The sequence below is a fragment of the Rissa tridactyla genome, chromosome 5, assembly GCF_028500815.1.
Source record: "Rissa tridactyla isolate bRisTri1 chromosome 5, bRisTri1.patW.cur.20221130, whole genome shotgun sequence".
NCBI classification, from domain to species: Eukaryota; Metazoa; Chordata; class Aves; order Charadriiformes; family Laridae; genus Rissa; species Rissa tridactyla.
This window is the reverse complement of record NC_071470.1, coordinates 39,306,974-39,326,770: the sequence shown is the minus strand read 5'-3', so window position 1 is coordinate 39,326,770 and position 19,797 is coordinate 39,306,974. Positions and strand designations below refer to the sequence as shown.

The 19,797-nt window shown below is 40.7% G+C and overlaps 1 protein-coding gene across 1 annotated transcript in view; it reads right to left on the bottom strand.

The window, feature by feature from the left end:
- The window catches only part of ATRN (attractin), a 162,824-nt gene that overhangs the window by 15,208 nt on the left and 127,819 nt on the right, over positions 1-19,797 (bottom strand). The window contains exon 26 of the mRNA XM_054204306.1: positions 12,025-12,103. Coding sequence (XP_054060281.1) covers positions 12,025-12,103 — 79 coding nt within the window. The remainder of the gene's footprint in view (positions 1-12,024; positions 12,104-19,797) is intronic.

The window sequence follows — 19,797 nt, the reverse complement described above, 5'->3', positions numbered from 1 at the left end:
CAAGTAAAGCTACATGCACAGTCTCAGCCTGACTCGTTTGTGAGGGGAAACACATCTGCTTCAGTCTGCATAAAGCAGTTATTTAATTTTTAAGCTGTGATACCCTAGTTGTTTGTCATCACCTGTCTGGGACATGAGAGGACTCCATAGGATTTGTGGTAACCATTTTAAAATTAAACTAGCAGCAGTATGTAACTACTGTAAGAAAGAATTTGATATTTTTTACAACAGCACTAGCGAAATGCTGTCAGGCGTCTACTGAATAATCATCTTTTTTTATTGTTTGTTTCCTTTCTGAATGCAGCAAATGTATCAAACAGCAAGCATGTCCTTGTTGCAATATGTTTTATTAAAATAGAAAACCTTTTCCCAAGTAAATCTCTGCAAGCCTTCATGACACAAGACATCTTTTTATTGTACTCTTAAGCACTTATAAGCATTACAATGCAGCTCCCTTTTTTTAGCACAAAAAAAAGACATTTCCTATATGTCTGGGCTGGAAACAGCATTTCAATTTTAGCTGAGCTGTGGACATGCTTCTTTTTGGGTTCAGTGGCTAATCTCAAATACTAACAGCAAGCTAGACAACCTGTAAGTGGATGCAGAAGCCATAACCCTAATTCCCTGAAGCAATGGGTCTGATGTGACTTGCTGCCCCTATTTAATAAGGGAAGAGGCACACGCTTTGTATAGCACGTAAAAAACCAGCAGTCTTGCCTTTAAGCGCTGCAACTGCCTAAACCACTTGTACATGGCTTTATACATTCAGCATTATTACTTAGCTGCAGCAATAGTAGTTATACTCTACTTTTAAACTAGACTGAGGCACCACCAAATGCCCTCTATACTTCCCACCACCACCAACCTCCGCATTTCCCCATTAATTCCGGGCAATTTGACAAGCCCAAGCCCTAACTGATCATTCACAGCACTCAAAAAGCGCTAAAGGAAACACCACAAAACGCATCGTGCCTTGAATAACCCCCATCCAACAGAGCAGCGGGGGACACAGCACACAGGCAAAAGGAAGATGCTGCTATCCAGCGTGCAGTTCGTCTGGACAAAACTAATTACATTACCATTTTCTTGAACTCATAAACTTTCTATGGGCTTCTCTTTGCCATGGTATCTTTTAGTTTTGGGTGGGGGTTTTTTGTGCAGAAAACTGGAAGGCTGTCTCTGTAAGATTGGGGCTCAGGCAAGGTGGCAGGAAGGCATGATGGGCGATGCAACTAAGCTTGGGGGGGTATATAAGCTTGTATGGTTCTCAGTCTCATTAAAAAAAAAAAAATACAAAATTTCACTGCCATAGAAGGCAAGTGGCAAAATTTTGCTTACCTCCTGAAAGAAAAAAAAAAAAAAAGGTTAAAAAAAATAGGCATTTTGGAGCAGATTGTAGATACTGTCACAAAGCAAAAAAACCCAACAAATTCACACAAATGGAGCTGTACTAAGCATTTGCAAGCAAACTTGTGTGTAACTCACACTTGGGTAAAAGAACACGAGGAGTTTTCGAATATTTAAAGCACACCAGCAGATTGCAGACTAAAGCAAGTGTGAAACAGATTGCTGGGTTGTTGTTCCTGCAATTGTCCCCTTCAGCTATCATAAAGCGCTTTGTTTAATGGCTATAAAATCAAAGAACAAGCTGTCCTGATGAAGATGTCCAAGAGACTTACAAACTAAAAGCTATTAGCTCTTTGAAGGAAGTTTAGTTTACTCCAGAAAATGTGCAATTTGACAACACGACTCCTACTGAAGTCAATAGTAGCTTCAAGAAATAAACCCCTGAGCAGCGCTGTGAAGGCAGAGATGCCTCTTGAGTGCTACAACACGAGCAATGGGAAAAGCAATGCCAACAGCGGTATTACTGCCTTCATTTGCTGAACTGGCCAAGGAAAGCCATCGCTTCTGGGGTTGTCCCAAAGCCATCTGACTCTCCGCATAACGGTGGCCAAACCAGGTAAAACCAAAAGTCCAAGCTGCAACCAAAGCAGGAAATGCCTTAGGCAGAACATCCTTTTCCTAACACCAGCTTCTGGTGTAGCACAAGTCACACTATAAAACCAATTCTCACCTCAAATTAAGAATACATTTGAGAAATAATTGCTCTGTAACCAGAACGTCACTCTTTCCCCCAAGGCATGCACTGTGCATGTTTAACCTGTGCACGTATATATCCTTCGATATTTGTTTGGTGTGTCAAAATTTTAATTAAAAGATTGTATTATGTTGTAAGGGTGAAATTGTGGCATTTCCCTAGCCAAGATGTTGAGCATGTAATTAGAAATCAACAGCAGTTAATATCAGGATACCCCAGAACTTGGCTTACCCTCACTCCCTGTGATTGGCTTTCTGAGATTTAAAATAATGAACCTCAGTACTCTTTCAAGTAAAGCTTTGGTTTCTAGATCACACAATTAATAGGACAACCTGGGAATATTTTAAATCACTTAGGTCTGAAGAGGATTTTAAAGGCAAAATGTTTGACAGGCTTACAATAAAAACACATCAAAAAGTGTGTGTTGGAACACACCATTGGCCTTTAATATTTAAGTAACTGCAAACTGTGAGAACCTGCACAACTTTCATTTGCATTGGTTTGGGGTTTCTTTCCACTACCAGTTGAAAAACTCCAAAACAAAAAAAAAAAAAAAAAAAAAGAAGTTAAAGCAATTGCAGAATGGGCAGGGTTGAAACAATGCCTGAAGGTTTTGGTGCAACGAGGCACTAAGAGAACCTGACAATAAACAAGCTCGACAGAAGGTCTGCGGTGGAGGAGAAAAACAGCAGGGAGGACGGGGGACCACCGAGGTTGCTCATCTCATAGTGCCCAGGACTAGAGGTGCAGATCCAGGAGCGAATGGTGCACAAATGTAGTGTTTTAAACCAGTGATTCTTTGAAGTCAAACACGTTGAGTAATGGATAATCCAAAATGAAGAGTGTGTTACTGATGGGAGAAAAACCGCCAGAGGAATGGAGGAAAACCTTTTCATGCAGTAGCACAGGCTCTCACACGGAAGAAAAACAGCTATTCGGGTTACCAGGTTAATTGACTAATATAACCTATGCTGTGTTTTCTGACAAGAAAAGCCTGAACATTTTATTCACGATAATAAAGCAGTCACCGGTCTCTGTATAACCATCCTGCTACCATCCATCTCAGCAATTGCCCCCTGCAGAGTCTCTTTTATGAGCACAGGGCTACAGTACCTTTTGGGACGGGACTCTGATATTTTCAGCCATGAAAGGATGTCAGTTTTGCCAGAAGAAAGCCACACATTTTGGATCTTATTTGCTCCTTATAAAGAATGGCTTTAAAAAAAAAGCTAAGCAAAAAGAGCTATCTGGAACTTGTAATAAACTCAAGTTTTTACATGAGTATTTCATCGCCATTTTCAACAGAGACGAAAAGGAAAAAAGTAGAAACTCGAGGAAAAAAAACATGGCTACGCTAAGTGAACAACAGGCACGGATGAGCTTTCATTTTAAGGTAGAGTAAAAGAGAAGCAAGCAGGAAAGGGAGCAAAGTTATTTCCAGCAGACTGGACGTATTCAGGGAGGGTATCAGCAGGAATGTCTGGTACCATTACACCAGTCTACAGTTGAACAAGGTGAACTTTAAAAAGGGGAGCCAGAAAAGAGCAATAGTCTTATCAACAGTTGTTGTTTTTTTTTTCCAGGAAATCTGTAAACCTAATCCCTCAAAGTATTTCTGCAATTCAGATCCTTCTGGACCTATAGCTTGTTGTTTTATCCTCAGGAGATAACATTTTGGTTTTAGAGGAACTTTTACTGAAGATACTTCAACAGAACAAGCTACATGTTCCTTTACTTTGATGCGAAAAGTACAATTAAAGGTCATCCTTTGAGGATTCGTATTACAACCTTTGAGTCTGCAATGAGTTTGGGATGGTGCTCTAAAGCTGAGGCTACAATAAGGCTCCTGCTTCTGAACCGGGTCTCTACTGCCATGTTTCTGTACCACCACGAAAAAAATCAAGCTCCACTCTGTTACAAACAAGGAAAATCAGCAGCTGTGCTGTGTTCTCCATGCCGTCCACCAACTTTAAAAAACAAAATACACTGAAATCAGTTGTGTGTTTTGAACCACTACCCTGCCTGTATTGCAAAGATTAACTGGTCCGATGGGCCAAACCCCAGAGACCTCACAAACAGCAGCGAGTCTAAAGAAAGTAGTAGTTCCAGCGTCACAGAAAGAGAAGAAAGATAAAGAAGATAAGGGAACAAACTGATTTGTACTCTTCTTAAGACATTTAGGAAAAAAAAAAAAAAAGATTTGGGGACAGAATAGAATATTTGGAATTTTCCTGTATGAAGCTGAAGTGTGCAGTTCTACCACGCAGAGTGTAAAGATGCTATTCTCCAATGTGGATTCAGAAACCCCAGTCACCCCCTTCGGACCAAGGCTAAACAGAAGGTGATAAGGAAACAACAAAGTTGTCGTCTTCTTCCTGACCAGTCTTTTAAACAGCATCAGTTCTGCAAAGTTATTAAAGCGTGTCAGTCCTCTTACGTGTTCCCCCCAAGGCTCCGCACAACATATAAACCACACAATCTAATCAAATATCTAAAGGTCTTGCTGGAAAGGGTAAGAAAATTCCCCCAGCAAGTCTTATTAGCTCCAACTTGATCACTTGCTAACTGAAGTCACAGTGATTTTGTTGAGGTCAGAGGATGAAGAGCACTCCTGTCCTTCTAAAACATACTGGGTAGAGTGGTTGCACTGGTAGACAGGCATTTGGAGCTTATTCCTGCACATCTTGAATTGCTGTAAGAGCTTCACGTGAATTCAGAAGGTGGCTCGTCCCATTTGTGCACAGACACATATTTGCTTATGCACATAAACTATCAACCACCTATTTCCAGGCACCCCTGTACGACTAACTTAGAAAACCTTGTCTTGAGTACTCGTCCCAGAGCTCTCCCGTAATGACATCTGCCAAAACTGCAACTCGCAGGTTGCTCCCAGCCAGCATGGGAAGGGGACACCACCCTCCTGGGGTTCCCAAGGGCCTTTGGAAAAGGTGTCCTTCCCAGAGGTGGTGGCAACAGCAGCTAGATGGAGCTGCATGTCTACATGGCCAGCAATGACGGGTGCTCAGACAGCACTATGCGTTACTTTGAAGTAACATATATATCTTGGTGTGGGAACCTTTGCTTTACCTTATAGTTACTTGTTGACCTTGGGGGAAAGGGGAGAAGTCAATGGAATTACCTACTCCAAAATAAAAAGGAGCATCAGCAAAGAAGCAAACATATAAGATATAAATATTCCACGAACATGAGCCACATTGTCTCAGAAATAAGTGATTTAAAGCATTTAGCTACAATTACATTAACTACCACGTAAGTCAACAAACAAACAATTTTCTCTGACACTTCCATCATCACTGAAAATTAAGTTTTTAAGCCCCTAGAGCAGTGCACATATTCATGTTAGCTAATTAGTTTTGTAACTGACTTTGCAGGCTATGTTGAAAGAGAGAGGAGGAGAGAATTAATGTTCAAATGCTTCTCAACAGGCATTTCCACACTTCAAAACTATAACAAACCAGAAAGCAAAGCTGCTGGGAAGTTGCCTCATGCTGAAATGACAGAAGATATTTAATTCAGGGCTGATTAAGATAAGTTATTCATCATAATCATGCCCCGTAGGAGGGCACAGAAAACCTGACCTTTAATAAGAAGAATAAGATATCATTTCTTTTTAAAAGACCAGAAGTATATAGTCCATGCAGACTAAAATATATACCAATACCAGATAATTACACAATAGCAGAGTGCACCTTTGATTGACTAGAGCTCTTCTAGCATAATTACACAATACTGCTTCTCTCCCTGATTTTTCCAAATAACTAAATTAGATACCTGTACCACTGATTCCTATCATCAGAGAGAGAGCCGGGAGTCTGAAATGACAACAGCTTCAATATACCTGCAATTGTGGGTTTGTTTTTTTTAAACAGACTGACTCGATAGTCTAGCTTCATCATTGCAAATACTGGCCAACATTTCTTTTTTGGGATATTCTAAAACCAATTAAATTCTCCAGTGGAAACACCACTAAAGACTACATGAGAAGAGCTCGGTTGGATACCAACACCTGGTATGATGGTGTCCTACATGGACATATTAAAGCTACAAATGGTCAGCTGTAACTGGCCATCTGCAAGCTCAACCAGCGACAAGCTCAATTAGGCACAGAAGTGACAGTAGCATGTTTAAACAAAAGCAGACCATCAGTTTCCCCCTGATCTGGAATCTCTTGTCAACATTAATATTTTGGGATGTTTTTCCTCTTCAGGGCATCTCATTTCTGCTATAATTTCCTTCAGTTGGTGACCAAAGCCACATAGATCACTGCAGAGAGCACACAGCATTTGTATTTTGGAAAAAGCCTACAGGCACTATGAGGTGGTTCCCATTCATAGATTTTAAATTTAGGGGTAGCGGAAAAAGTTACAGTTATTTGATCTGACCTCCTGCATAGTACGAGCCACCGAACCGCACCATGTGATTTCCACAAGGATGTGACTCAGATTGACCTAGAAAAGATCCTTCCAAAAGCATTCAAATTCTGATCCGAGAGCCATATTTCTAAAAAAAATAAATCAAATTTTTGGCATTGCTACTCTCACCATTAAAAAGAGGAGAAAAGCAAAACAGCTTTTGACTTTTTTTACCCCCAGATGCAGACACTGGGTGTTATGCCTTTGGCTGATTGTTTAGAAGACCCTCATCTCATCATGAATCTTCTATGATTCCTTTTCACAGACAGACTCACAGCATCAAATCTCAGTATGTTCTTCCTTGGATAAAATGAGTAATTTGTGATGCTTTAGTCTCTCGCTTATCTTCCAGATAACAAATTCATCTTGCAGCATTGCTCTGTGCCATCTGCAGCACCCAAGACATTGCGGAGATCAGAGTGGACACAGTATTCCAATAACCGGTTAAACACAATACTAACACTATGCTCTTATTTTATCACTCCACTTATAAACATAGGAACTGGGAGTTCATGTACAGTTAATTCACCACGGCCACCAACATTTCAGTCTATTTTCCAGGGAACAGGCATTCTGGGAAGTAAACCTACCTAACTGTTTAAAAAAAATACATATACAGGTTTACATTTCACCCTGACGAGACAACTGACGACGTTTTGGTTACGTGTTGACCACGTAATCTAGACCTCCGTAGAAGTTACCTGCTTGCCATGATTTCTCACTCCTTCAATTTGTGTTTCCTCTAAAAACTAAACCAACTACAAGTTAATATTTTCTTCTCAGCCGACAGAGACTGAATAGCACGGATGGTGCTATCAAACAAGAAGGTCCACATGCCAAACGACTGCTGGGAGCTTGGAGAATACAGCAGCAAAATTGCTTACAAGCCCTCCAAAGGACCCATGACTGCCCAAATTTAGCAACATTTGCAGCCTGACCTTTTACTATTCTTGTATAAGGCCAATACCAGATCCTTCCAAGACACCACCGGAGACTCTACACAGCAATGAAGATTCTGATCTACAGTTACAGTTTGAAAACACTCCAGTCCTGAATCCCTTTCTTTGACAAAGGATACCCTAAATCACAGTCTAAGAGAGAAGACATAAGAGATAAATGAAATACTAACAGGCGAGAGCGGGAAGGGGAAGAAAATGAAGGCAGGGCAATAAATAACACACGGCACACATCCCTTGGACAGTCTTTGCTGTAAAAGTGAATACAGAAATCCACCTGCCTAAACGGTATTCAGTGCTCACGGATGTTACAGTGGAAGGTGCCAGTGAAAAAAGCAGCACTGCTACATCCTGAATACACTTGGGAGGGGAAAGAGGTTTCAGCAACGAGGTCAGGAAGGAAAAGGATAATCCCCGCAGTAAATCAACACACAAAACCCACCCTGAGTAAGTTGGGCAGTGCACACGGAGTTCAGTCCTGGACAGTCTTGGCAAGAAAGGAGGTGAAATGTAGACAATTTTATGTACGTTAAGGGTTTAACTAGGCTCTAGACACACAAATTTAGTTATCTCCGTATGCACTTGGTGCTGATGCTCCCAACACATCCCAACGGGGCATGGAGAGTGATCCAGCTGACCCTCATGCAGACAGTTACTCTGGGTCGGCCAAATCACTATCCACGCTCCATTTGCTGGAAATGTTAAGAGGAGCTATTTCTTGCTCAAAGTGGAGGAGAAGCAGCAGACTGAGGGTGAAGAGAATAGGATCTGGATGCTAAAATGAAACAATAGGACAGAAAATTCATGACAGCAGATGGGCATATTAAATTTCTAATGCCACTCTCGTATTTTGTGCATTATTCTCTATTACCAGCTTGATACATTTAACGTGTCATTTTCTAGAGACAAGATAGAAAGGTTTCCTATCCCTGTTTCCTAATGTCATTCACCTCATCCTAAGCCTCCTATAAAAGCCTCCTTTTTATTTCCATTTTCCCTCTTTAAGATGTCTGAAGATACTTAAACTTGCTGCTCACTGGAGAGGGAATAAACACACAATTTACAATCCCATCTCCTCCATGCCTGATATGACACAAATCGTTCCCATTTTTACTTCAGGTCAAGTTTTATACTCTGCAAGGCCTGAACTTTTGCTCAGTGCTCCAAACTCATTTTCCAACAACTATACATTTGATACGCCATGTTTGCACACCCAAAAGACCCTTTAGTCAGAAGGCTGAAGAACATGAGCACCGACATGTGCAAGCAGCTGCTCAAAGAGGATTAGCTGCAGAAAGGGGAAAAAAGAAGTCAGGAGAATCCTATATATTTTACAAGATCCTGATGTAGATTTTGGATTTGTGGTACACTGCTTTCTCAGTATGGAGTAATGCAAATTTAGTTTAGCAAATGATGCTTCTCTGTTCCATTAACCTGATACACCAAGCACAGCTGTGCAACTTCTCCCAGCACATTTTCCAAGCAATATTGTCTAAATAATTTTGACTACTAGACCTTTCAACACACTCCTTTTCCTGCCCTATACATATCTCAGATTAAGCTTCAGCTATCTGCTTTTCACTCTGCACTGTGATAAGTTAGGCACTTGCAATGCTTATATTGGAAGCAGAAGTGATTGATAGCTGGGAATTACCTGCAGATTGCATTATATTTTACTTATTTTTTGGTTAAGATTAGAGAACGAGCACAGAATTACCACAGCACAACCCATGGGAGACAGGCGACTGTAACTTGACTACTTCTACGAACATAGCCCAAACCAGAGAAATATATTCCTCCAGGGCTGCAGCATGTATTAACTTAAAGCTTACAATATGCTGTCTGAATTGGGTGTCCTGCCACTGCTGCTTAATCACCTCTCCTTTCAACTAGCCTCTAAATTGTAATATGGGGGAAGGAGGTAGAGGAGGTGGTCTCCATCAACTGTGTCAGCAGTTTATAGAGAGAAAAAAACCGGTAAAATGAAATCTGTTTTTCCCAGTCCAGCCTGCAAACTCTGTGATCCAAGACTCCTGTTAAGGGTAATGGAGAAAACCAAAGAGAACAGCCACCTCCAAAAGAAAGGAAGAATGGCAAATCTAAAAATCACACGCTTCAGAAACATCCTCAGAACAGAGGGGTAGGCTTGTGTACACTTAAAACTTCCAGTATAGCAAATTGCTATTAATCATTATTTTAACTACTAATGTTTAAAGAGAGCCTTGCTAGGATTTATTGAGAGTCCATATAAAAAAATCCTGGCAAGCTATAAAATCACCATAGATAATACTAGAAAGTCAAGAGAATTTTTGGGCAGCCTTTTGTTTCTGGAGACAGTCTTTATTAATATATTAATAATAATATAAATATATTTATAATATATTAATGTAATGCCATTTAATAATGGCACGGTGAAGATTTAAAAGAGTTTCCTCAAGTTCTACAAGTATTTCTAAGAAAAGAGGAATGGAATAGCAGAGATCTATGAACTGCAAGATAGAGTCACTAGATGTAAAGAAGGAGCAAGACAAATAACAGCAAAAGACAGGAATCTGCCACGAAACAAACACACTGATGAACTGCCCGTCAAATAGCCGCATATGTAAACTGAATTTAAGACTAAAACACGCCAATACGTTGCTAGTAGTCCAGCTGTTTTCCTTAAAACATGCATCAGCCTGAAAAGTAATTTATAGAGACATTTTTCGTCTAGGCCACTGCTAAAATATTTTAACTGAGCTCCAAAGCGCAGTATTTACTTCTCAGTCTATATTCCTTATACATTCCTAGATAACATTTAATCTCAGGAGCCAACAGGGAATGTTATGCTGATTCCAGCTTACCTTCTTGCCAAGAAAGTGAGAAGGAAAAAACCAGCCACCCTAGTCAAAATTTATCTACCTTCGGAGAATACAGAAAAGCTCAAAGACTTAAATTATTTCAAAGATTAAGGGTTATCTGTTTGAAAACCACTGATTATATTACGCATTTGAGTTCACTAGTAAGAGCAAAAACATCTGAAGCAGAAAGAGGAAGAGGAGGAAAAGAGTTAACAGACATCATCCCGCTTTATTATAAGGAGACCCTCAGATTGAATAAATTTCTACTATTCCCACTACTGCACCGCAAAGTACAACTAGATACAGATTACTTCGAAGACATGCAAGAAATGGGCACTAGCACCGAATTTCATCACTGTAAAAATTAATCCCCAGAATACTCTTGATCAACTACTCCGTATGAATAAAACACTTTTGAATAGAACAGTTACATGGCTGGGTGCCTACAGCTGCCAAGAGCTCCATACCAGCAGGACAGCTGAGAGGAAAATCTATAGGAATGGGCAGATTTAACCCTAAAATCCAAAAGCAGAAGAGAAACACACCTCACTCCTCTAGGAAAGGATATCTGGTCTTGGGTGACAATGTACAGACACCTACATACAGAAAGCACACAGGGACTCACTTGAATAAAGTCTGGCTTCTCTCATTTTGCACACAAGTAAACAGATTGCACAAGAAAAAGCTCCTACAAATAATCCCAGGCACAGCCTGGACTAACCTCTGACAGGGCTCTGCCTTCCACAGTTTTAGTGCTTACCACAGCAAGAAAACCCCAGGAACCTGCAGTCGTCTGCCTTGCAGCACACAGAACTTGCTCCTCTACACAGCTCTACTACACGCTTCTGCGTTTATGCTTAAAAATTAGAAATAAGTACACATTCTTTATGCTATTGAGTGAGAACATGTTGGCGATCCTACCTCAGCTACCCTGCGTGCTTAGGGTGTAACGTGACATTATAGCTTCATTTGAGAAGCGGGGAAAAAAGGGTGGTGGAAAAAAAAAGTAAACACAGGCATCAGGGATAAACAAGGAGGAATGGTATTTGGAGGGGTTTACAGCACAATTTTTTTTATATGCTGCAAACAAGAATAAGTTGGGAAGCTAGTATGGTCCATGTCTAGGTGAAGAAGAGAAAGCTCTAGCACTAAAAGTTCCTTTTTTAAGTAGTACACTACAGCTTTCAAATAGTGGGTGGCTTCTCTCACCTTTCTCTTATGTTACTATGTTCCAGGAAAAAAAAAGCCAGAACAACCCCAAACCATTCAGATAAGCTTTTGTTTTGAAAATGGGGATTAGCCTTTTTTTTTTTAACAGATTAAAGTGGGAGGTAATGTGGTTCAGAGCTTCAGTGCAGAAACTTCCTCTTTCAAAACAGATGTAAAGAACCTCCTAATTTGCGGGGTTTTTGTACCTATGCTGTCTAGAACCTGAGTTCTGGCAACATAGGACATTCACCCCTATTTTTTTGTGCTTCGTGGAAACTGCAGCATCAGGATACTAAAATAGCACCATTTGTCACTGAAACTGTAGTCGAAAGTACACTATTATAAATCCCCAAACAGAAGCATTTATAGATTAGTGGAGCTTATCCTTAACTGAAGGTTAATGCTATGCATATGTGAATAAATACAAATGGGAACAACTATAAAAAAGTCATTTAAGAGATAGAATTCAATTTTGTCATTTTAACCTCTCTTCGTCGCGATGCCCAGCAACTTTGTTTAATCTTCCAAACCACAGCTGCCACCAGGAGCAAAGACAGGAAACAACTGTAAAGGAAAAAAAATAAAAGTATCTTATTGTCCTTGTTCATAACATAACGGCAGCTGAAAAACTCTAGCAAATCAAAAAAACTAGACTAAAAGTTCATATAATACTTAGGGGTACTTTGATGAAAGATAATACAGCAGTGCAAAGTATTTTGCACAGTTCAGTGCTCACGACACCTGGTGAGGAATGATGTACGTCTATTTTCAGAGAAAACTGTTGTTCCAAAGTTACCTATTTGACCTCCTTATACGACATGCACCAATTTTGACCAGGAAATCAGAACACTAAGGCAAAAAGATTTAATTGAATTGGAAAGGCCAGTATTGACTACATTTGGAGATACTTAAAGTGAGAGGATGACCCAAAAAAGAAAAGCCTTGAAAGAAGCAGAGAAAATGGATTATTTTTTCTTTTCCAAATTACAAAAAATAAGATAAAGTGTACAGTAGTTGGATTCTTTTTAACTGGCTATTGCAGAACTATAGGCATTTCTTGATTTCCCCAAATCTACATTGCTTTTCTTAAACCTAAAGAGGAGAAAAGGATGAACAGATTTATCAACTTCTAGGGAAAATGCAAAGAAGCAGATATAATAAAAAGCAGTTATAATAATAAAAGCCAACTTTATTGACAGTTATGATCTTATCACTCTGAATACTTAATGAGCAACTTCAAGGCACAAAAGCTTTCTAACATTGAATTTTTTCCTTTTGTATAGCTGAACCCCAGTAAATGCCTCTCAAGTACTGCACTGATGGGTAAGAGAAAGTGCCTTCAAACCTCCTTCCCCATGCTCTAGTGTGTATTTAAAGTGTGCTTAAAGGAAAATTAGCCACAATAGATGAGTTATTTCCTAAAGCGCACTATTTATACCAACTGCTGTGCTCTGTGTGTTTGAGTGGGGATTTCTGCTGAATGGGGGAACTGGTGTGCCCATCTCCCTGCCTCTGGGCACGGCTTGGTTCTTGCCGTTCTGGGCCTCTCAGTGGAGACCCACAGCCATGCAGGAAAGGCTGTGGTGGCAGAAAGACCACCACTGCTCAATACTCCCTGCCTTTGAATATAAACTCAGCTCTGCTTTCAAAAATCAATCCTTTTTGCAGAACCCCAAACCTCCCATTTCCAGACAACGCTGTGGTTTGCACTGTGCTCTCCCCCCCTACTCATACAAATGTACGTGACCCCGATGATGATAATGATGACAGCTTCTACTTGGAGATGAAGTCATGGTTGCACTGCTGACCAAAAAAACGCAGCTTATGATGATGGATGGCATCTCATCGCACCCATTCCCTATTCTCCCCTCTCTTCATAAACGCCATGCTGTTTGCCTTATGTGAGCTGCAAGGGACCGCACATTTTGTCCTTCAAGCCCCACTTCAGCAACTGGGAGTCCTGCTTTACAACAGCAAATTCTTTAGCAGAGAGTAATGCAAAGGCATGGAAACATTTATCATTAAAAAAAGGACAGACAGCAGGAACTATTCTCTGAGACAGAAGGAGGAGGGCCTGTTCCTGATTACACATCACTATCCATAGCCTATGTATTATGAAAACTATGTATGATCAGGCACCAAACACTCATGAAGCGGCCAGCAGGCAACATGATTATATTTTTCAGGCTTAGATATGCACAGAAGTATGTTTTACTATCATATAGTATATGATATTAAAAAAATGGCACTTGTGTGACTTCAGCATTAAAATGTCTGTATGGCTTTTAATGACTCCTACAGTGCCTATTTCTTTATAAATTTAAGCAGGATTATGTAGAGATTTGTTTGGCCTTTTTCACTTTAAGAGGTATGTATTCCAAATCACTTCCCCCACATTTTCTCTAAATATTAAAATCTGACATTATTTCACTGTAAAAGCCTGCCCATTTTTCTGCGCACACACAGAGTTTAGACAAGCACTTTTAATGGCTATTTTATTTCCCTTTTTGAGAGGTACTGGATTATTACTGACTTTTGCAGTAAAAAACAATGTGCCCCCATTAACTAGTAAAACATATACATTAAATCTTTAATTGCTATTTTGGTAAAGAAGCTAACATGCATTATTGATGACTGAGGACTTCATACCTTCAGCTTTCCCTCTCTTTCCCAAATCTCCCTGTCAGTATATTAAGTGCTATACCCAACTGTCCATACCACCTGGAAACAGTACTTCTCTCCTGAACACGGTCACGTTTGGACTACATGGATTTTCACTTTTGCCACACCTGAACAGGCACAAGTGAATGATGGACTAGCAACATTTTTGAGTGCCCACAGTTGTCTTGGGACTCCTGTTAGCTCCCCACGGCATGAATGCCATCACACTTTCTCAGTGGCTTGGGTATGCTTTTTTCTTCTTTCGAGCTCCCTTTTCCTCAAAGAAACCTAAAGTTTTCCTAAGGTGCAACATTTGCTTCATCTCCGAGGTCCAAAGAGGACAGTGCTCCCTGAAGAGCAAAAATCCAAAATGTATCCAGACAAAGCCAGCACAGCTGAGACCATGAGCTAAATCTTTGGTCTGCTTTGTTTTCAGTAACATTTTAACATCAATGTACAAATGGAGGGTGGAAATAAAACAAAATCTTCAAGGCAGCGGGGGAAAGTGTTCCTGGCTCCACACTTAATTTGACCATGAAAACAACAATATTCAAAACATCTGCAGGAGTCCTCAGGACAGGCTGCCAAAGCACAAACCCCTGCCAGATGATCCCATTCACGTCATGGCTCCAGTGAGAAGTTTCATCTCTGGATAAAGCATTTTAGATGCAGCTTATGGGCAACAGCCACTGCCATGGCTTATCTAAGTCTACCTCCTCAATATCCCTTTTTTTCTGGGGAAAGGAGGTGGAAGTTCTAAGGGCAGAAGAAAAAGGCCAGATGCTTCATCAATCTCTAGCACCTCTGCGTTATAAAGACCCATTTCAGAGAGATTTACCTTCAGGAGGAGTTTCTCGAGAGGTCAAGCATAAAGATGCTGCTGCTTTGTGCTGTGCACAACCAGCGAGGTGAATGAAATTTCCACCTTTCTGTAGGTGACCCTTAAAAGACACATGCGCTCCATTCACAAGCATCATTCAGACAGCACCAGGAACGTTACACACCAAACTGAAGATACACATCAAAACATGCTGACCTCCTATGAGGATGGCTACTTTTTAGGAAAAATGTGACCTCAGTGAGTTGCAAGTGTCAGGTATGGACTTCTTATTTTTGTTTGATTTGAACACGGCATCTCCTTACATATTCATTTACTCCCTTGGAGAAGAAAGCTAGAGGAGAACCCAGAGGATCACCTTTATCCTTATATTAAAATCCCCTTTCCAAAATGCAACATTGCACAAGATGGTTCATGCCAGAGTCTTTCACAGGTTTCTCTTTCCTGACTCACTTCTGGCACCACAGCCAAGACTTTCTGAGGAAAAGCACAGCGAGGAACTAACAATTAAAGACTAATAAAAACTCCTTCCAGCACCACAGTAGCCTGTATTTCAGAGGAACAGCACCATACATCTTTGTACCGTCACAAGGAGGCAGCAAATACCCACAAAAGCTATACAGTCACTAAGGAAATATATTTTCCCCCTTGCACTACCCTCCCTCCCTTTGGCAGCACTTGGGGAGGAATAAAAGGCAGCGCCTGCTTGCTGGGCTGCAGTCCATCACCTGCTGGAAAACCCCGGGGGAAGAGAGCAGTCAAGATCTATCTGCTGGGTTTATTCAGCCTGAAGCATCCTGAAATAAGTTTAAAAGGCCTGTCTTCATGTCAGTAGCTTTAAAAAAGATTTTTTTCCGTACCTTCTCTTGGAAAGCAAGTGTGTAAATATGGAAGCAGCGGAAAGAAACAGCTGCGTGGAACAAGAGCCGTGTTGGAAAATGATTTGGAGTGAAAGTCTATGGTTGGCAGAGTCCTAGTCAAACACTGTGCTCTGCCCTGCTTTCTCCTGAACAGCCTCAGTGATCTCTCTGCCAGCTACAAATATCCACCCATTTCCAAATGGCTTTAAAAATAAACCTTTGCTGCAGTACTTGCTTTACTTTCTCCTTCTGTTTCTCTCTCCTCCAAAAATAATAGTCTACCAAGAGCCTCCTTCATCCCTGAAATCCAGTGTTCATTCAAGCCTTCTCTCTACACCTCCCATCTCAAACAATGCTCCTCACTCATCTCTCTGAAAAGAAGGTAAAGGGGACAGAAATGCTCTTGGGCTTGTAATGTCCCAGTGCGGTTTGTATGCGGTCCTGCAAATATCACGTACAGGTGACGCAGCACATCCAGTAGCTGTACCTGAACCAGCAGCTCTTAGATTTCCATTTTTCTAAGGCCAGTGATTAGTCCAGTTTGAGAACAGTTCAATTGTTCCAACAGAAAAAGAGGAAACCAGAAAACTCAGATGTGAAACCAGGTTGGAAGGAAAGAGAGCAATTTTGAAACATCTAATACCCCTGGAGACTTTTTCATCCCAGGGAAATCTGAACACGACTCCTCATTTGGGTCAGGTTCTACCAAATGCAGCTTTCATTAGCCCACACAAGTTACAAAAGCTTATGCTTATGCAGCACAAATATTGCAATACAGGGAGAAATTACATTTACATTTTATGGACAATATTCTATTTCATAAATAGCTTAATTAAGTAATTCTTAATTATTTATTGATTATTTAAATACAATAAATGAGGAACATGGTTGTAAGTAATCTCCCCTCAGTTGGCCTCAACACATGCGTTAATCATTAGTTGATAAGCCTTCAGCGCTCTTTATACCACAGGGTATTCCCACCCTGACACACCAATCTGAACCCAAACACCCCGTCTGGTGGCACTTCTCTGTAGCCTAAACTCCTTTTCATAGCAGAGAGGGTATTCTCTCCACTCCAGGTATCCTTAAAGCTCTTCAAACAAGTACACTTTCATCTTTAAATGGCTGGAAAACTTCATCGGCACTTTGATACGATGCATTCTCACGATGAAAGAAGAAAAGCCATCTGGCAGATTAGGGCTCAACTATTAAACCCTTCTACAACGTTTATCAGCATCAGAATTGCTAGTAAAAAACGGCAGTTCTAAATGCCAAAATATACAGCAGCTTCAATACTACTGCACTTTAATATATATAGGTCACTTAATTTCAGAAAACACTGCAATGATTACTAGAAACACACCCCAAATTATTTTGATGACTTGGAAGCTATTTAAGTGCTATTTACAAGTAAACTTTAATATGCTGGTGAGTTATAGGACACATTGTTAAGTCCTTGATACATTAAGCCTCAAAATAATCGGAACACATACGTAGCGCAGAAGGAGTGCACACGGTTTGCACAGTTGGCCTTTGCCAAACAGCTGTCTGCAGCCAACAGCAAACCAACAGATCTTGTCTACAGATTAATGACCTTATCTTTCTACTGAAGACGGCACCAAGGTTTAACAAGGCATAACCAACCTTATTTGTGGCAGGTGGTACTATTTTTCTTCTGTATCTGTTTTAAAAATCTACTTATTCACTAGCACAACCAATCTGATGCCCTATATAATTGGAGCAGCTTCCATAAACACAAGATTAGTCTAACTAGCAGTTTGAGATCTTTTGGGAAAGCAGGTATTAATATATTTGTCTGGTTGTTTATTCGGGTTTTTTTGTTTGGTTTTGTTTTGCTTTTTAGGGTTTAGATTTGCAAGTCCTTCTGTGCTATCACAAAGGGCATAGCATCAAATAAAGAGAAAAGTCATCTTGCAGGTCTAGAAGATGGAACTTTAAGTAAATACATGAAAAATCACAGGGCGCATGATGAAACTGGAATGGAAATCAGTGTTATTTTGACATGTGTTTTGAAGGCTTTTCCCTCATACTATTTTCTGGCATCCAACAAGCTACTCCGAAGGCAGGGATGTCTGAGCAGGCTGTAGCTACGAGTGGGACTGGGGACCTAGCACGGCATTAGCCCTGTAGATTCCTTCCATTCTCAGTTCTCCTCTTCCGTAATCTCTGCACTAATTCGGTCATCTTGTCAACTCAACTCATGAGAAACACCCAAATGAATTACAGTCAGCTATCTGTGGGGAGCTCTGTGGCTCACCCTAAAGTGGACACCTATGTCTGGTAACTGAACTGCTCTCCGGTGTCCATAACCTGCACTGACTAGAAGAGCTTTGACACAACACACAAAGAAACCTAAATTAAGGTGTCAAAGCTATAAACTAAATCCCCCTCAATAAAGGTTTAGAACCCCAAAGTGCTTATGTCACATGCAAAACCACTATGTTGTCACAGGAGACTTTAGTGGCCTAAAGCATAAATGGGTACAGATAACAATGGGACTAATTAATGGAGAAGAGACCAAATGGCCTCATTGCTCTGGTCCACATGTGACCATTGTGGAGGACAAAGTAAAGAGTGAAGAAGACAACGTGGAAGTCATAGGTGCTGAACTGTTATTTCTAACAAGATGAAGAAGACAGGTCTTCCTTTTCATAAAAAAAAAAAAAAAAGGGATTCAGACTGTATTTTAGGCAATTATTTAGTAATGCCATTTCTGCTGCAGTAAGAAGTTATTTAATAAGCAAAAAGAGGAAATAAAATATCTGCATCACAACTCCACATTTGGTTTATTGCCAAGAGGCCATTCCCACTTCTTGAAAACACTGGGCAAATGTCTACAGACAGGAAGAACAATATACAGCACATTAAAACAACTGCCTGACTATTATACAGAGACAAATACTGCTCCCTCTGAAGTTTTTCTGAGGAACCAGGCGGGGTCCAAAGTGGCAACGCTCACGCCATTGCAACCAACTGGGGAACAAACCAGGCGAGCAACCAATGTTCTTTAGCTGCCTCCCAAGATGAGAACCAGAAGACCAACCATCTCAAGTGCAGGTATATCAATTCATGCAGCTTAGGGAACAAACAGAAGGAACAGAAGGGCAGAGTTTCATGCCCAGTCAGAAAGTTACGATACCAGAGGAATAACTGAAACATGGTGGGACAACTTACATGACTGGAGGATCACGATGGATGGCCATAGGCTGTTTCATAAGACAGGCAGGGAAGAAGAGGAGGAGTCATCACACTCTGTTAAGGAGAATCTTGATTGTGTAGATTTCAACTTCAGCAATTGTGGAAGCCCTATCAAATGCCTCTGTGTCAAGATCAGAGGGCTCATCTTCAAGTAGCGTTTGCTACTGACCTCCAAACCAAGACGAAAAGGCCAATGAATCAATATTCGGGTGACTTAAGCAAGCTTCGGGTCAACAGACCCTGGTTCTTATGGGTGACTTCAGCTACCCATTTATTGGAAGAACAATACAGCAGCTCACACATCATCCATCAAGTTCCTGAAATGCATAGAGGACTGCTTCCTCATACAAATGTTAGATGTGCCAACCAGTAACAAGGCACTGCTGGACTTACTACGTACAAGCCTAGAAAACCTGCTTTGCAACTTCTCAGTTAGCGATAGCCTTGGCTGCAGTAATCACAATATTGTGGAGTTTGGGATCCTGCTGAGCATGCCGAAGGTTAGTACTAGGACAAAGGTTTTAGATTTTAGAAGAGCAAACTTCAGCTCGCTCAGAGCTCAACTGGGAGAGATTCCATGGGAAGCTTCCATGGAGAATAAAGGAGCTAGCGAGTGCTGGGAGTTTTTCAAGAATGCTCTCCCAGAAGCACAAAAACAGTTCATCCCCTTTAACGATAAG